General features: G+C 42.7%; 2 protein-coding genes across 4 annotated transcripts; both read right to left on the bottom strand.

The window, feature by feature from the left end:
* Positions 1 to 16: 16 nt before the first annotated feature.
* On the bottom strand, positions 17 to 8,965 carry LOC119137253 (protein lifeguard 3-like). Of its 2 annotated transcripts, none has more exons than XM_037276428.1 (12): positions 8,687 to 8,965; positions 6,654 to 6,968; positions 6,115 to 6,182; positions 5,904 to 5,968; positions 5,769 to 5,822; positions 5,628 to 5,678; positions 5,514 to 5,553; positions 1,950 to 1,987; positions 1,779 to 1,866; positions 1,522 to 1,617; positions 1,384 to 1,437; positions 17 to 982 (listed from the first exon to the last, which is right to left on the bottom strand). In XM_037276428.1, the coding sequence occupies exons 2-12, from the start codon at positions 6,961 to 6,963 to the stop codon at positions 836 to 838; spliced, it is 1,011 nt and encodes a 336-aa protein (XP_037132323.1). In that variant the 5' UTR covers positions 6,964 to 6,968; positions 8,687 to 8,965; the 3' UTR covers positions 17 to 835. The 2 variants fall into 2 exon arrangements, with proteins under 2 accessions (XP_037132323.1, XP_037132324.1); XM_037276429.1 differs by lacking the exon at positions 17 to 982 and adding an exon at positions 1,000 to 1,031 and having other exon boundaries at positions 1,350 to 1,437.
* A 2,292-nt stretch (positions 8,966 to 11,257) lies between these two features.
* Positions 11,258 to 15,384, bottom strand: casp8 (caspase 8, apoptosis-related cysteine peptidase). Of its 2 annotated transcripts, none has more exons than XM_037275832.1 (12): positions 15,196 to 15,384; positions 14,664 to 14,782; positions 14,267 to 14,445; positions 14,058 to 14,163; positions 13,442 to 13,571; positions 13,231 to 13,262; positions 13,121 to 13,154; positions 12,956 to 13,014; positions 12,598 to 12,703; positions 12,362 to 12,489; positions 11,790 to 12,181; positions 11,258 to 11,595 (listed from the first exon to the last, which is right to left on the bottom strand). In XM_037275832.1, exons 2-12 carry the CDS (start codon positions 14,769 to 14,771, stop codon positions 11,427 to 11,429), a joined length of 1,443 nt encoding a protein of 480 aa, XP_037131727.1. In that variant the 5' UTR covers positions 14,772 to 14,782; positions 15,196 to 15,384; the 3' UTR covers positions 11,258 to 11,426. The 2 variants fall into 2 exon arrangements, with proteins under 2 accessions (XP_037131727.1, XP_037131728.1); XM_037275833.1 differs by having other exon boundaries at positions 11,259 to 11,589.
* Between the last annotated feature and the right edge of the window lie 59 nt (positions 15,385 to 15,443).

Raw genomic sequence — 15,443 nt, 5'->3', positions numbered from 1 at the left:
CCATGAAACACAAAGCTCACAAATAAAATTATTTATTATATTTGAAAAGCCAAACAAAATATTTACAAGTCCTTACCACAATGGATCACCAACCTTTCTAAAAGTCAGAGCTACTTCTTATGTATCGGGTCAACTAAAAGGGGACCAGTTTGGTTCACACTTCTAAAATAACTTTGCTGGAATTACATTTAATTACTGGATGTTATGTATGTAAAGACACTGATAATTTCTCACAGTAATTAACAATTCAACAAGACAAGAAACAAACCAACAAGCAACAATTCTTAGCATTTTCAAATAATCACTTCACCATCACTCCAAGAAAATGACATCGTCACACCACAAGTGAGCTTTCTTTTCCTAACAGGCTTGCAGGCTACTCCTCTTGTCCCTGCCATACCCCCACCGATTACTGTGTCATAGTATGACTTCCTGACAATTTGTGGAAAAACAAAGGTATTCTGTATTGTAGCAAGAAACTGCCAAAAACACATTCTGCAACATATACCGGAGCAATTAATGCAACTAACCGGAGACATTTAAGCACTACAGAAGTAGAGATACAAAATGCTCTTCAGTTTACTTAAAGCCTGCAAGAGTGGCAATATTTGTACCCTGGAATATATATATATATATATATTTTTTTATACGCGTACGTAAAAATGTAGAAATATATGCGAGAGTGCGTCGGAATGTCTTGCACAGTAAGAAAATCTCAAATTCAGCCCTTATGAAATAGTGCAGCATGATTTACATGATATACATCATTATGCGTGGAAACAAAACAGGCTTTAAACAGCACAGGGTGATATTACAGCAACTATGCTGATATGACTTATTTGCTGGAACCAATAATTTGTAGCAGGAAGAGGAATATCTGAATGACGTCCACGTAGATGTTAAGCGCAGCGAACACATATTCCTCAGGACTGATGGAGTACTTCCTGTTACCGATGAGGAGCTGTGTGTCGTACGCCAAGAACTGCAAAGCACAAGGCAAAATACAAGCCAGTTTCAGAAGTGTTTTGTAACTCATCAGCGTTGGATCAGGGAGGCCATTGAGATCCGCAAGCGGGGCCCGAGGACCATCAACAGGGACGAGGGAGCCTACATGCTCTCTACAACCTGGAACAGCATTTTGGAGAGGTGAACGGACAGCAGAGGGCGTGGCTCATCTGTCAAATCTGACAGGTGAGCCACGCCTTCATCCATCAGCTGATAAAGACGCGTCACAATCACATCACTGACACTCTGATGAAGGCGGAAGAACCCGCCGAAACATGTCAGGTAAATGAACCTAAAGAAATTTGTTTGATATAGAAGAAACAGTGAAGTAATTGTTTTGTAACTCGTCAAAAACATCAAGACCTGTAAATTACTCACCAGGGTGAAAGCGATAGCTCCTATAGCGGCGTAAAGCATGTGAAGCCAGTAGATCTGCCGGAGTAAAACACATCATTCAAATAATGCCAATATCAAAGTTAGTTTCAGGACTGTTATTGTGAAGAAGTTGAAGCTCACATATTTGAAGGACAGCACGATGACGGTGATGATGCCGGTCACAAAGACGACAATGCCAAGCACACAAAAGAGGCCCCGGCATTTGGTGAAGTCCACCTGGGCAGATGAATCAACGTCAACAAATATACTCTTTTTTTTTTTTTTTTTGGAACCTTTAAATAACACTTTACACTTTGTGCTTGAAAGAATACAACATAAACAAAAACACCCAACCACACACACGCAAACCCTAAAAACACACAAACACATAAAACTACCTTGGTCTGGAAGCAGAAGACAGTGACAGCGATGCAGACAACAACAGTGATGGCCAAAGCAAGAAACACTGCCTTTGTATCGTAGAAACTGAAAGCACCAATGAACACACAATTATTCAAGCAAAATAGTTAGGCAGATTTATTAAATTGAACTTTTTTTTATCTAATTACCTGGATATGGAGCCAGTCATATAAGACAACGCCAGGGTCTACATCAGGGAGAGAAAATGACAGAAAAACAAAACAACACATACTTCACATCAATTATGATTAAAATTCAACCTAAATATTTGTAGTGTCATTGTATATCAGTATTAAAGTAGGCTGGACAGACATGATGAAATTGAGTTGGCATACAAACAATTCAGGCGTTTTTATAGCACCGTGCGAAAATAATACTTTTAATTCTGTGGTCATCTGTACAGGGAAGGTTTCAAATTCACAAACAAAAAAAAACTTCTTGTATTTACTTCAACACTGTTTGTTTCACTTCACCTCACTCCTCACTTCCCTCTCCCCATACACAATGGACTGCCTTACTTCACTTTAATTTCGTTTCAGTACACTAAACATCCATCCATCCATCCATCTTCTTCCGCTTATCCGGGGTCGGGTCGCGGGGGCAGCAGCTTCAGGAGGGACTCCCAGACTTCCCTCTCCCCAGCCACTTCATCTAGCTCATCCCGGGGGATCCCAAGGCGTTCCCAGGCCAGCTGAGAGACATAGTCTCTCCAGCGCGTCCTGGGTCGTCCCCGGGGTCTCCTCCCGGTGGGACATGCCCGGAACACCTCCCCAGGGAGGCGTCCAGGAGGCATCCTGATGAGATGCCCGAGCCACCTCATCTGGCTCCTCTCAACGTGGAGGAGTAGCGACTCTACTCCGAGTCTCTCCCGGATGACCGAACTTCTCACCCTATCTCTAAGGGAGAGCCCGGACATCCTGCGGAGAAAACTCATTTCGGCTGCTTGTATCCGGGATCTCGTTCTTTCGGTCACGACCCATAGCTCGTGACCATAGGTGAGGGCAGGAGCGTAAATCGACCGGTAAATTGAGAGCTTTGCCTTTTGGCTCAGCTCTCTCTTTACCACGACGGACCGGTACAGAGTCCGCATTACTGCCGACGCTGCACCGATCCGCCTGTCGATCTCGCGCTCCATCCTCCCCTCACTCGTGAACAAGACCCCAAGATACTTAAACTCCTCCACTTGGGGCAGGATCTCATCCCCGATCCGGAGAGGGCATTCCACCCTTTTCCGATCGAGGACCATGGACTCGGATTTGGAGGTGCTGACCCTCATCCCGACCGCTTCACACTCGGCTGCGAACCGCTCCAGTGAGAGCTGGAGATCACGGCCTGAAGAAGCCAACAGCACCACGTCGTCTGCAAAAGGCAGAGACGCGATGCTGAGGTCCCCAAACCGGACACCCTCAACGCCTCGGCTGCGCCTAGAAATTCTGTCCATAAAAATTATGAACAGAATCGGTGACAAAGGGCAGCCTTGGCGGAGTCCAACCCTCACTGGGAACGAATCCGACTTACTGCCGGAAATGCGGACCAAACTCTGGCATCGGTGATACAGGGACCGAACCGCCCTTATCAGTTGGCTCGGTACCCCGTACTCCCGAAGCACCCCCCACAGAACCTCCCGAGGGACACGGTCGAACGCCTTCTCCAAGTCCACAAAACACATGTGGACTGGTTGGGCGAACTCCCATACACCCTCGAGGATCCTGCTGAGGGTGAAGAGCTGGTCCACTGTTCCACGGCCAGGACGAAAGCCACACTGTTCCTCCTGAATCCGAGGTTCGACCTCCCGACGGACCCTCCTCTCCAGCACCCCTGAATAGACCTTACCAGGGAGGCTGAGGAGTGTAATTCCCCTGTAATTGGAACACACCCTCCTTAAAGAGGGGAACCACCACCCCAGTCTGCCAATCCAGAGGCACTGTCCCCGATGTCCACGCGATGTTGTAGAGACGTGTCAGCCATGACAGCCCCACAACATCCAGAGCCCTTAAGAAATCCGTGCGGATCTCATCCACCCCCGGGGCCCTGCCACCGAGGAGTTTTTTAACTACCTCAGTGACTTCGACCCCAGAGATTGGAGAGTCCGCCTCAGAGTCCCCAGGCCCTGCTTCCACAATGGAAGGCGTGTAGGTGGAATTGAGGAGGTCTTCGAAGTATTCTCCCCACCGACACACGACGTCCCGAGTCGAGGTCAGCACCACGCCATCTCCACTGTAAACAGTGTTGACGTTGCACTGCTTCCCCCTCCTGAGACGCCGGATGGTGGACCAGAATTTCCTCGAAGCCGTCCGGAAGTCATTCTCCATGGCCTCGCCAAACTCCTCCCACGCCCGGGTTTTTGCCTCAGCAACCGCCGAAGCCGCGTTCCGCTTGGCCATCCGGTACCTGTCAGCTGCCTCCGGAGTCCCGCAGGCCAAAACGGCCCGATAGGACTCCTTCTTCAGCTTGACGGCATCCCTTACCGCCGGTGTCCACCAGCGGGTTCGGGGATTGCCGCCACGACAGGCACCAATGACCTTACGGCCACAGCCCCGGTCGGCCGCCTCAACAATGGAGGCGCGGAACAAGGTCCACTCGGACTCAATGTCCCCCGCCTCCCCCGGGACGTGGGAAAAGCTCTGCTGGAGGTGGGAGTTGAAGCTCTTCCTGACAGGGGATTCCGCCAGACGTTCCCAGCAGACCCTCACAGAGCGTTTGGGTCTGCCAGGTCGGACCGGCATCTTCCCCCACCATCGGAGCCAACCCACCACCAGGTGATGATCAGTTGACAGCTCCGCCCCTCTCTTCGCCCGAGTGTCCAAAACATGCGGCCGCAAATCCGATGACACGACTACAAAGTCGATCATCGAACTGCGGCCTAGGGTGTCCTGGTGCCAAGTGCACACATGGACACCCTTATGTTTGAACATGGTGTTCATTATAGAAAATCCGTGTCGAGCACAGAAGTCCAACAATAGAACACCGCTCGGGTTCAGATCGGGGGGGCCGTTCCTCCCAATCACGCCCTTCCAGGTCTCACTGTCATTGCCCACGTGAGCATTAAAGTCACCCAGTAGAACACTAAACATAACTTCCTAATATAACATTACATTATAATAATATAACAACATTCTGGATTTGTGGCTTATTCCTTGTTATTCTGTTTGTCTTTTTTTATCATTTTATTATTCTATACTATTAATTATAAGCATTATTAAATAATTATATTTATTACTATTTTTTATTATACATTATAATATAATGTATTACTATATTTTAATTTATTCATAATTTGTTATGGTCATTTTTATTCATTTTCATTTCATTTTCATCATTTTAAAAGTGCCAGAATATGACAAAGGCCAGCTACCTTAAAATTTAGATCGAGTCGCTTGATAGGTTGCTTGTATTGGATCTCAATAAATAAGGCAAGTATGACTAATGTCACAGGGATCAAAATGCGGTTTGCCAAAACAAACAAACAACCAACAATAGCCTTAGCTGTCCTTGCCTCGACTGCTGTCAAAGTCAGCACAAAGTCATCATACGTTCATTCACTTGCAGCAGTGAACCAACAAACACAAAAGGAAAGAAAGTGTGTGTCATGAAGGACTTTGTGCCAAAGTGCGCTGACTCAATCCTCCTGCTGGTGTCTTAGTGAGACACCGCCCAAATGGAAAAATGTGTACCATTTCCTGATTCAAGTTAACAGCAGCTATTCAACTTACAAAGATGGAGAGCAATATCAAGTTCCATGGATGTTTCCTCCTAAAGAGATTGTGGGATTCAGGTTAATTGAATTACTTGCGTCAACAATACAAAAAATGCAGGATCACACTTACCGAGGGCCCTTGCAGCACACCAACACGATGTGGGTAACAAAATACACAGCACTGGCAAAAAAAAAAAAATCAAGCATCCAACATTAATATTTTCACGCTTACCTTATCATTTTTTACACTTTTAAATGTGTCACAACTCACTATGATGCCCAGTAGATAGCCTGGTTCCGCTGTACAAATAATTTAACCGGTTGGCTGCGAGAAACAGAAATGTGGCGCATACAGTCACAGACAGATGGAAACAAACAAACAAACAAAAATATACATGATACTCACACAAACGTGAAAACGGCCACTATGGCTGTGGTGACAAGGAGCTGGGACGCCAGAATCAAATACACCTGAAGAACGCAGGCACAACGTTGACAAAACATTTTACATAATAGTTGCAGTAAAAAAAAAAAAATCAAGATTTTATCAGACGTGTGCAAAGAAGTTACATTCTGGTTATGAGTCTTGAAGCTTTCCTAAAGTTGACTTGTTTTACCTTTCTGATGAAAGCGTGCCGAAGGCTCAGACTGTCCCAGTCGCTTTCCCTCGCAGCAAAATCGTCATCTGAGAACAGAAATATGAGCGCTGGGTAGTTGGCTTTATTCTCACACTCACAACATAATTACAAGTGGACCTAAAGTGCGTTACAAATGTAGCTAAGGTTCTTTTTATTTTGTATCTTCACCCTGTTCATTTTAGTAGTGGTTTTTGGGTTGGTTGCGCTGTTTGAACAATCACAGAATATTCAGTCGTTTTCTTAGCATGTGCAAATTAGCCCGGCATATTGATTTTAAAGTCACGTTACTCTGTGTGCAGCAGGCTTTATATGCAATAATTAAAAAATAAAAATAAAAAGAGTAATCTTAAACCTAACGGTACAGAAATAACTGCTTCATCCATCAAGTGCAAGTGCGTGTTTTTTTTTTGTGTGTGAGGCGAATAACTAAGCCTGATGAGTGATTGTGACAACTTCTCCAAACTGTCAACAAAGTATTTCCATTCATTGCTTTCACACATGAAAAGCTCCCATCTTACCAGAGTTTATAACGTCTGCGGGGATGGTTCGTGGCACCATAGGAGGCATAGGGGGCTGACTGGGATAGCCGGCTCCAGGGGGCCCGGCGGGTTGAGGCTGTCCTGGGTACATACCAGGAGGAAAGCCTGGCTGACCCGGGAAAAGAGGTGCGTTTGGATTGGCGGGGTATGGAGCAGCAGGCTGGCCCGGCTGAGGGCCGCCAAAGCCGGGGAAGCCATACGCAGGGGGTGCTGGGTAATTGTCACCCTGGGGTGTGTACGGTGGGACATAGGCGTCATTGTACCCTGGAGGGTAGTCTGATCTGGACATGTTGCCTGTGAGGAGAAAAGAACAGTCTTGTTAGTGGATGAAAAAGTCTTCATGGAAAAAGGCTGGATTTACACCACGTGGTTTAAGTGACACAATTCCCATTGTTTTACTTGATGGATAATGGTTCAAAAAGTTCTAAGGGGTGAATAAAATATAAACGAAAATGGGTGACATAAGTTATAATCAGACCAACACAGACAGATTTTTACACAACATACTTAACAACTTTGTCTAAATATGTATGTTCTGAACTAAGAAAAAAAAAAAAACATCCCTGGGCTCTATTTTGTGACTTTTAGGGAAATGTACAGTAAAGGAATTTAAGAGGAGGCCCCACCTTGGAGTGCCATGACGTCACATCCCGGTTGGATTAACAACACTCAGTGAATGGAAAAAGTGCTTCCATCCTTCTATCTAAGCAAGAGATTTTCAAAAGAAGCCAATTATGTGATGATTACTGTGGAAGGCACCGTGTCTCGGTGGTAGAAATTGAAAGCTGCCGGAGTGATTAAACTGTTAAATTGTTGGTATTACCATTCTCATCATCTCATCCAACTCATGTGATACTGAGTCAGTTAAATGTTTACCTCAGAACATCTCGGAGGACATCATGTTGCAAAAATGTCAAAACGCCGTTTACAGAGCCCCAACATATATTCCGCCGGTTTTCTTTTGGGAATGGGATTGCGCACTAGGTAAATGTTTACAAAAACGACACTGTGTTAAAGTTAAAGTCCCAATGATCGTCACACACACATCTGGGTGTGGTGAAATTTGTCCTCTGCATTTAACCCATCCCCGTGTTATTTTGATCCATCCCCTGGGGGAGAGGGGAGCAGTGAGCAGCAGCGGTGGCGCGCTCAGGAATCATTTGGTGATCTGACCCCCCAATTCCAACCCTTAATGCTGAGTGCCAAGCAGGGAGGCAACGGGTCCCATTTTTATAGCCTTTGGTATGACCCAGCCGGGGTTTTAACCAACAACCTTCCAGTCTCAGGGCGGACACTCTACCACTAGGCCACTGAGCTGGTGTTAAGGAAACATCCCTAAATATTAATTAACCATTTGCTTGTTGCATGGATAGTACTCTCATTTGTACTGTTTTTTGAAAATATTTGCCTTCTCGAGAATATTAGTGTAGTCATTTGAACAGAAATAAATATTGCTATAAAAAATATAAACAAATATCTATTTACCGCGTGTTGTATGCTGATGACATCTTAACCAATTCGTGTTTTTGCTATAATTATTTAAATATGTTTTATCGAATGATGCAATATCTGTCAAACAAGTCAAAGATGGCACAGAGCTGAATGCTTGGCAGAAACCTGCCTCAAATATAGACTTTGCGCTACTTAAACGGAAGAGACGGCATGATTGATGACTGCGTACATTGCAAACACAAGTAGGACATATGTTCTGCACAAATCATCCATCCACAAATTAGAATTTCTCAAAACCTTTTTTTCATCTTTGAAAGTTCACATCCGTCTCTTACGTAACACCCCCCGCCCCCGACGACACTGGTGCAACTTTAAATCTAAACAAACTGGACCAGTGACTTCAACTCACAAAACAATTTACATTTGAGAGGCCGCCAAAACGAACACGACTAAAAAAGGCAATTGAGTTAGAAACTGTCCATAAGATCCACAATCGATCTTAAACGGTACATGATATTGTTTGAAGCAAAAAACCCAACGACACATAAAGTATAACGTACCGAGTTGAGATCCCACGGATAGTTCGAAACTTGAAGACTTTCCTTTTGCGTCGTGAAAACCAGTAGTGTTTTTAGAGTGGGACTTTAGAGTGGGTTGTGGGCCCCGCGAGACTTCCAGTTGCAGTCGAACATTTCCCGGAACACAGCAGATCGGAGCAGCTGGGTGGAGTCCACAGGAATCTGGCTCCCACACCCACGTCACTAGCCACTCATGTAGCCGAGCATGTAGCCGAGTTTTACTCCTGGTTGAATGGAGACATGACGAGCGCAAGAATGGTGTGTCGTCGTTTTCTATGGTTTACGGTCATAGTTTATTACGTAGCCGCGTAGGCCTAATTGTTATTGTTCCCTCTGAAATATTATTTTAGTTGTTTTAAATTTGCTGTATGTTGTTCATTTATTGCACTTTTACATCTGGTTGTGAGTAATGCTCTTTTTGTAAACGCTGCAAAAAAACAACAACCCAATCCTGTTATATCACGTTCGCTCGACATTACACCAGGAAACAGAAATACAACGTTTTCCTCGGACTTCAAAAATGTGCCTTGAAGTAGAGCAAAGTATTTGCATTGCAAGTATTATTATTGATAACAACTCGGAAGATTATTGTGTTATTGTACTTATTTTGTTTTTATAAAAAACATCAATAAATTAAACACGGCCTTAATGACGTCACTTAAATAGGACAGTGTGCGTGTGTGTGCGTGTGAGAAAGAAAGAAAAAAAAACCTTGCGGTCCTCGTTTTACGACAGTAACGTCGTTTGTTTTTTGTGCGCTCGTCAATGATGGTGTGTTTGGAGACATTTCCTTACCGTCCATGAATGCTGACGAATGAAATTGCAATTCATTTTGTTAAAAAAAAAAAAAAAAGAGGGAAAATACCCCACTAACTTTGACAGCAAAGATGAAAGTTGCGAATTGTCCTGCACCTATGGTGTGGATGCTGTCTGTGCTCCTTTTTTCATTCTGTCACTGCAGAATGCTACAACACATGGCTTTACCCTAAATATTTTCTCTACTTAGACCGCTGACATGATGTTATTTTCCATGATCGTTTTAAGAACTGGAGCTTCAATTAAAGATTTGTGAAATTATATGGAATGACCAGACTGAAATCCCCAATAAATTGCAAATTTCCAATAAAACCAGATTGAGGTGTTTTTTTAGGGTTCATTTATAGTAACAGTTCAATTGACACAGGATAAAAATAATCTTTTTAAATTTCATCTGAATTATTTCAGGGCAGCTCGGTGGGGCACTGGGTAGCACGTCCGCCTCACAGTCAGGAGGGTGCGGGTTTGATTCCATCTCCAGCCCTCCCTGTGTGGAGTTTGCATGTTCTCTCCGTGTCCGCGTGGGTTTTCTCCGGGCACTCCGGTTTCCTCCCACATTCCAAAAACATGCTTGGTAGGCCGATTGAGCACTCCAAATTGTCCCTAGGTGTGAGTGCGAGTGCAAATGGTTGTTCGTCTCTGTGTGCCCTGCGATTGGCTGGCAACCGGTTCAGGGTGTCCCCCGCCTACTACCTGATGACGGCTGGAATAGGCTCCAGCACACCCGCAACTCCCGTGGGGACAAAGTGGTACAGAAAATGGATGAATGGATAATTTTCAGATGTTTGTAAACATCTGAAATCATTTACACATAAAATGCAGTCTTCTTGGTATTACAGTAATCCCTCATTTATCACGGTTAATTGGTTCCATGCCCACCCGCGATAGGTGAAAATCCACGAAGTACAGAACATACATTACAATATCCACACAAGGATTTTATTAACTTTAATTTCATTTTTAAACACTTTTATGTACTTTTACTTTTTTTTTGTATTTTTAAACACTTTTGTAAACAATTTAAAGTCAAATTGACTTGAAATATTCTTATTCATTTAAATGAATAAGGAAATAAGGAAAATAAAAGAGTAAATATATTGTTACAATATATCCACACAAGACTTTTATTAACCTTTATTGTAGTTTTAAACACTTTTTTGTTTATTAAGCACTTTTTTTTTGCATTTTTGCAAACATTTTAAAGTCAAGAAACATTATTGTTTACTAACTATTTAGTAAACACTTTTGTGAACATGTTAAAGACAAGCTGACTTTCAGAGACATTCTTCAAGATTCAAGTTTATTGGCCATGTTTGAGCATGCCAAACAAGGAATTTGACTCCGGTAGATCTCAGCCTCCATTCAACATTTAGGTGACTAACAACATTCAGGACATGTGCGAAAATTGACAATTATTCTCAAACATCTCCTGATCTTAAACTCCCAGGAGGGCAAGGGAAAACTCAAAACTCCTACTAGAATGAGAAATGAGAAACCTTGAGCTAAATCGTAGTTAGAACTGCTAAGCCAATCAGCTGCAAGGACACAGCTCAACATGTTCCCATTGGCCATTAGTGTCATATGGTCAGACGCTCCAAGTGACGCCCGATGTCCCTGATGGTGGAGGGGTGCACTTGCCTGTCTTGTTGCCTGTCTTGTGTGCTTCATTCCTCCATATGACGATGTGAATGTGTGTGTGTGTGTGTGTGTGTGTGTGTGTGTGTGTGTGTGTGTGTGTGTGTGTGTGTGTGTGTGTGTGTGTGTGTGTGCGTGAGTGAGACATAAAAAAAAAAAGAAAGATCTGCCATGCACCGAATCTAGCCGCAATATTTGTTTAGAAAAAAATCTGCGATAGAGCGAGGCCGCGATAGGTGAAGCGCGAAGTAGCGAAGGATTACTGCACACTTTAGGATTGTTTCACTTGGGCCCCAGCAAACTTTAGGATCAGTGTCTTAGTGAGGGTGTATTTGGGCTCAGGCATTTGCTTGTAGTTGTATTTATGATAATTCCCTTTGCTGACCTCTCGGTTCACACGGGTGAGGACAGAGAGAATATCTTCCTTCCGTTGACTGCAACAAAAAACACACGATAGCCAAGAAAAAAAGACATTATAGAGGACAACATGCAATAAAAAAAAAAAAAGCAAATAAATATTGATGGATAAATGCTTCAAAAATATCTGACTGTGATTGCCATCTTCACAAGACAGGGTTGTGGATTTCTGTTGTGGTTTGACATGGCAATCAATTACAAAATAATTTCATCTCACCTCTCAGCAGATTGTCTGAGTTGCTTGCACAGCTCCTGGATGTAGATGGAACCTGTGGCGGGTTTTCGAAATGACTTGCAGTTTTGCACGGTGGACATGCCCAGCAGGAAGTCGGCATCTGAGGCCACCGTCTCATGAACGATGCGGCCCGCATCCTCTTCCACCTGATTCTGTCTGACATCATTCGCCTCATTCGGGTTTGAGGGCAATGGCAAGGATCCTGTCTGATAGGCCCTTCCCTGACACGCTTGGATGAAGAACAGTTTGGGTTTCCCTGCCAAGGTTGGGGCTAATTTACTCGTAAAGGGCTTCGTCAGTTCTTGTAGGTAAACCTTTTCGCTGTCAATCCCAAAGACACAACCATTTTCCCCATGGGAGAGCACACACACGACCTAAAAATAAAAGAATGTGTACAAAGGGCGATTATTCTATTTCTGTTCATCATTACATCATACCCAACACAAGATAAAAAAAATCACCAACAATGTTGGGCTAAAAAATGACACCTACATGCACACGCACACCCCAAAAGCCTAATTCAGCATAAATTCCCTCCTTGCCATCTTTCTCACCAGAGCATCCTCCATTGAAAAATTTCTTGTAGCAATGGTGCTTAGCTCATTTTTCATCTGTTCTGCAGTCAAGTTGGGAAAGACTTTCACATCAAAGCCAAATTCATCGAACAGTGATCTAAGAGCCTCTGTAAAATAGAGAAAAAAAATGTTTTGACTTTTTCCATGAGTCAATTTTTATACAGCTTATGTTTCATTTGTGCGGGGTGGATCTATGACTTCATGAAAATACGCACCCGTGTCCTTGTCACTTCCACCCCTTCTCGTCAGTTCCAAAAATTCCTCATTGTTGATAATCACACATAGACCATGAGGGATGTGATCCATTGCGTAGTACTCTGTCTGCAGCACAAGCACACAAATATAAATTATTTAGATGATCATTAAAGTCATTAAATGAATGACCTCTCAGATGTACACTGCAAAAATCAAACCTCATGAATGTTTTTTGCTTCCACTGAAAACGTCTCACTGTCAAAACGTCTTCTTTTATTGTAAAATTTGCTTGAGGTAATTTTGGCTCATCAGATTTATTGGACAGTATTTTAAGGCAATAAGTACATCAATAGGCACAGCGCACGTGTGAATGGATACCTGATCAGAATGCAACAAAAGCTGGATGTCAGCGTCTTTGTCTGAGGAAAATTGGCCGCCTTCATATAAGGAAAAACAAACCACACAGAGCAAATACAGTCATAACTCTTTGGCTATATACAAAAATGGCATGATCTTGTGAGGCATGTGCTTTGAAATACACACCGGTGAATTGAGTCTCAGATGGGGACACACCATTCTGCAGGAAGAAATCAGTTAGCAGAGCGACCAATTTTCCTCTCGGCATTTCCAAGCAGTCAGATACGGATACGCACCTGGAAACCATTGCTTGCTTCAGCAGATGCAGCTACAAGTGAAAGGATTTGATGAATTTGAAAAGGTTAACTAACTTCGGTGTAGCCTTCAAAGACTGACACCGACCGGAATTGACCTTTTTGTACAGCTTCCTTAACTTGAAAAATTAGTCAAACATAAAAACAGGTAGGTATGGTAAGCTTGAGTGGTCATTCAAAGAATGCCCAGTACCTTTTTCAAATTGCTGGACAGTCAATGCCAGTTGCATGTCCACTTCCTTCAGGATCAAATGTAGCTTGTGCAGATTGGATTGAGACAATAAATCCACTTTTTCCATTTCAATAAAGATGTCCAGCACCGTCTGGAATTTGCAGAACAAAACAAAACAAAAATCAGTATAAAGTGTTTGAAGTGAATGGAAGAATGAGCACCTAAAAATGAGGGCAACAACATCTAGTACAGAAATAAACACATGGAATTTACCACTACTGTTCTGATATGAAATGTACCAAAACATATATAGCAGGTGGCGTTTTGGGGAAAAAAAAAGTTTTATGGAACATTCACAGCTTGCCTTTTTTATCCAAAATTTTAAAACGATCATCCTTCAGGAGTGACGATTATATGATTTTTCCCAGGGGTTGTACGTTGGCTTCTTAAGCTTCTGACTACGTCTGCTTGTTTACAAATGCTCTTCACATACTAAATCGGTTCCTTTGCTTTTACCAATAATTTTTCCAGACTGCATTTGACGATGTTTTCAGTCTAAATTAACTTACAAAGTATGACATTCTAATATAAATATGGTGGGTTGTGTTAAGGTCTTGAAGGAAGTGAGAAAACTCACATTGCATTCTTCCAATTGTCTCCTGCCAATTGTGTTCTGCAAGAGAAACTTCACCATTTTGACAGTTTCTTCAGTTGTTTCATCGTATATACGGTACAGCATCACCCTATTCACAATGCGTGGAAGATTACAAATTAGGTTTAGGACCGAGCTCGGGTCAAAGGAGGGAAAAAACACACACGCAGACACACTATTTTTGATACTTTTACCTGTAATTTGACAGTTTGCCAAAAGGATTTGCATCAGTTTCTTCCACATCCTGTGTCTTTATCTTTACCAAGTTGAGGAGGTCAATCCGTCGGATTGTCTGCAGTAGTTGCTTAATAAATTCAATATTCAGGCAATCTTTTTCTTCTAGTCTGTTGAACAAAACTTTGGCATCTTTGACCTGTATTGGAAAGATAAAATTGAAAACAGTTAGCAGAAAAAGCTCAAGTAAAAAATGTTCACAAATGAAAATATGATTACATTCCAGCTGTACTTTGATAAATTGTCTAAAAACATTGTTATTTCCTTCAATCCGCAAGAGTCGTGATTTAGAATTGCCTTGACTAATACAGATTTGCAATCGCAAATATTGTAAAGAGTAAAATATGTGACCCTCACTCCTTCGAGATGTGTCTTGTTCAGAACATCACGGCACAAAAAGCAGAGGGCGGCCACTTCAGAGGAACACAGGTTCTCTGAGATTTCCATCAACGTTGGCCTCTCCATCCCAACTCAACCTTGCAGGTAAAAATGAGATTAGACAAAAAAATAAATAAATAACATAATTTTATGTGATCCTTGAAAGCCACCTGGCGGCGGCATTAGTACCTCAATAGCTACTGGAAATGGAACGATTGCGTGATAACATTGAGATTATTTTAGATGAATAATTTAAACCCAAAGCATCGATGGCAAGTGTATTTACCTTTCAGCGCAACGGCGGTGCGTTACCAGCAGAGTCTAAACAAATATATTCTTAACCATTATTCCTTGGTGGACTTCATTGAAAACGGGAAGCGAAAGATGAATTATTTTCAAGATTTCAATAACTATCCTTTCGTTAGTACACAAAAGTAATATCAATGCCGCATGATAAAATAAAATAATCAATTGACATTATTTCAGGTAGACTATGACTGTCAAAACTTACCGCTGTCGGAACGCTTGTCTCTTAAAGCTCAGGAGAGAAAACCAAGACCACTTCTTTATACTAGGTACGGTGGCTACTGGGGAAAACGTTTTTTTTTTTTTTTTTTTTTTAGCGTTAGGGTTAGGGTATTCAATAAATTAAAATAAGGCCTCGACACTTGAGGTGCATCGCCGTTCGGTCTTAGTTTTACTTTTTCTTCTTCTGTCAATCTTTATTGCGCCTGGCAAGGGATGTTAAGTATATTACTG

The sequence above is a fragment of the Syngnathus acus genome, chromosome 17 (assembly GCF_901709675.1).
Source record: "Syngnathus acus chromosome 17, fSynAcu1.2, whole genome shotgun sequence".
In the NCBI taxonomy this organism is placed as follows: Eukaryota; Metazoa; Chordata; class Actinopteri; order Syngnathiformes; family Syngnathidae; genus Syngnathus; species Syngnathus acus.
Note: the sequence above shows the minus strand (reverse complement) of the source record. Positions and strands in the feature narration are given on the sequence as shown.

Excerpts from the sequence above, each read along its gene's own strand:
- LOC119137253 (XM_037276428.1), bottom strand. The coding sequence starts at position 6,963 with ATGTCCAGATCAGACTACCCTCCAGGGTACAATGACGCCTATGTCCCA. Across the intron at positions 5,823-5,903 it reads GTGGCCGTTTTCACGTTTGT|CCAACCGGTTAAATTATTTG; the intron begins GTGAGTATCATG and ends TGTTTCTCGCAG. Across the intron at positions 5,554-5,627 it reads GTGTGCTGCAAGGGCCCTCG|GAGGAAACATCCATGGAACT; the intron begins GTAAGTGTGATC and ends CAATCTCTTTAG.
- casp8 (XM_037275832.1), bottom strand. The coding sequence starts at position 14,771 with ATGGAGAGGCCAACGTTGATGGAAATCTCAGAGAACCTGTGTTCCTCT. Across the intron at positions 13,155-13,230 it reads AAGCAAGCAATGGTTTCCAG|AATGGTGTGTCCCCATCTGA; the intron begins GTGCGTATCCGT and ends TTCTTCCTGCAG. Across the intron at positions 12,182-12,361 it reads TTTCAATGGAGGATGCTCTG|GTCGTGTGTGTGCTCTCCCA; the intron begins GTGAGAAAGATG and ends TTTTATTTTTAG.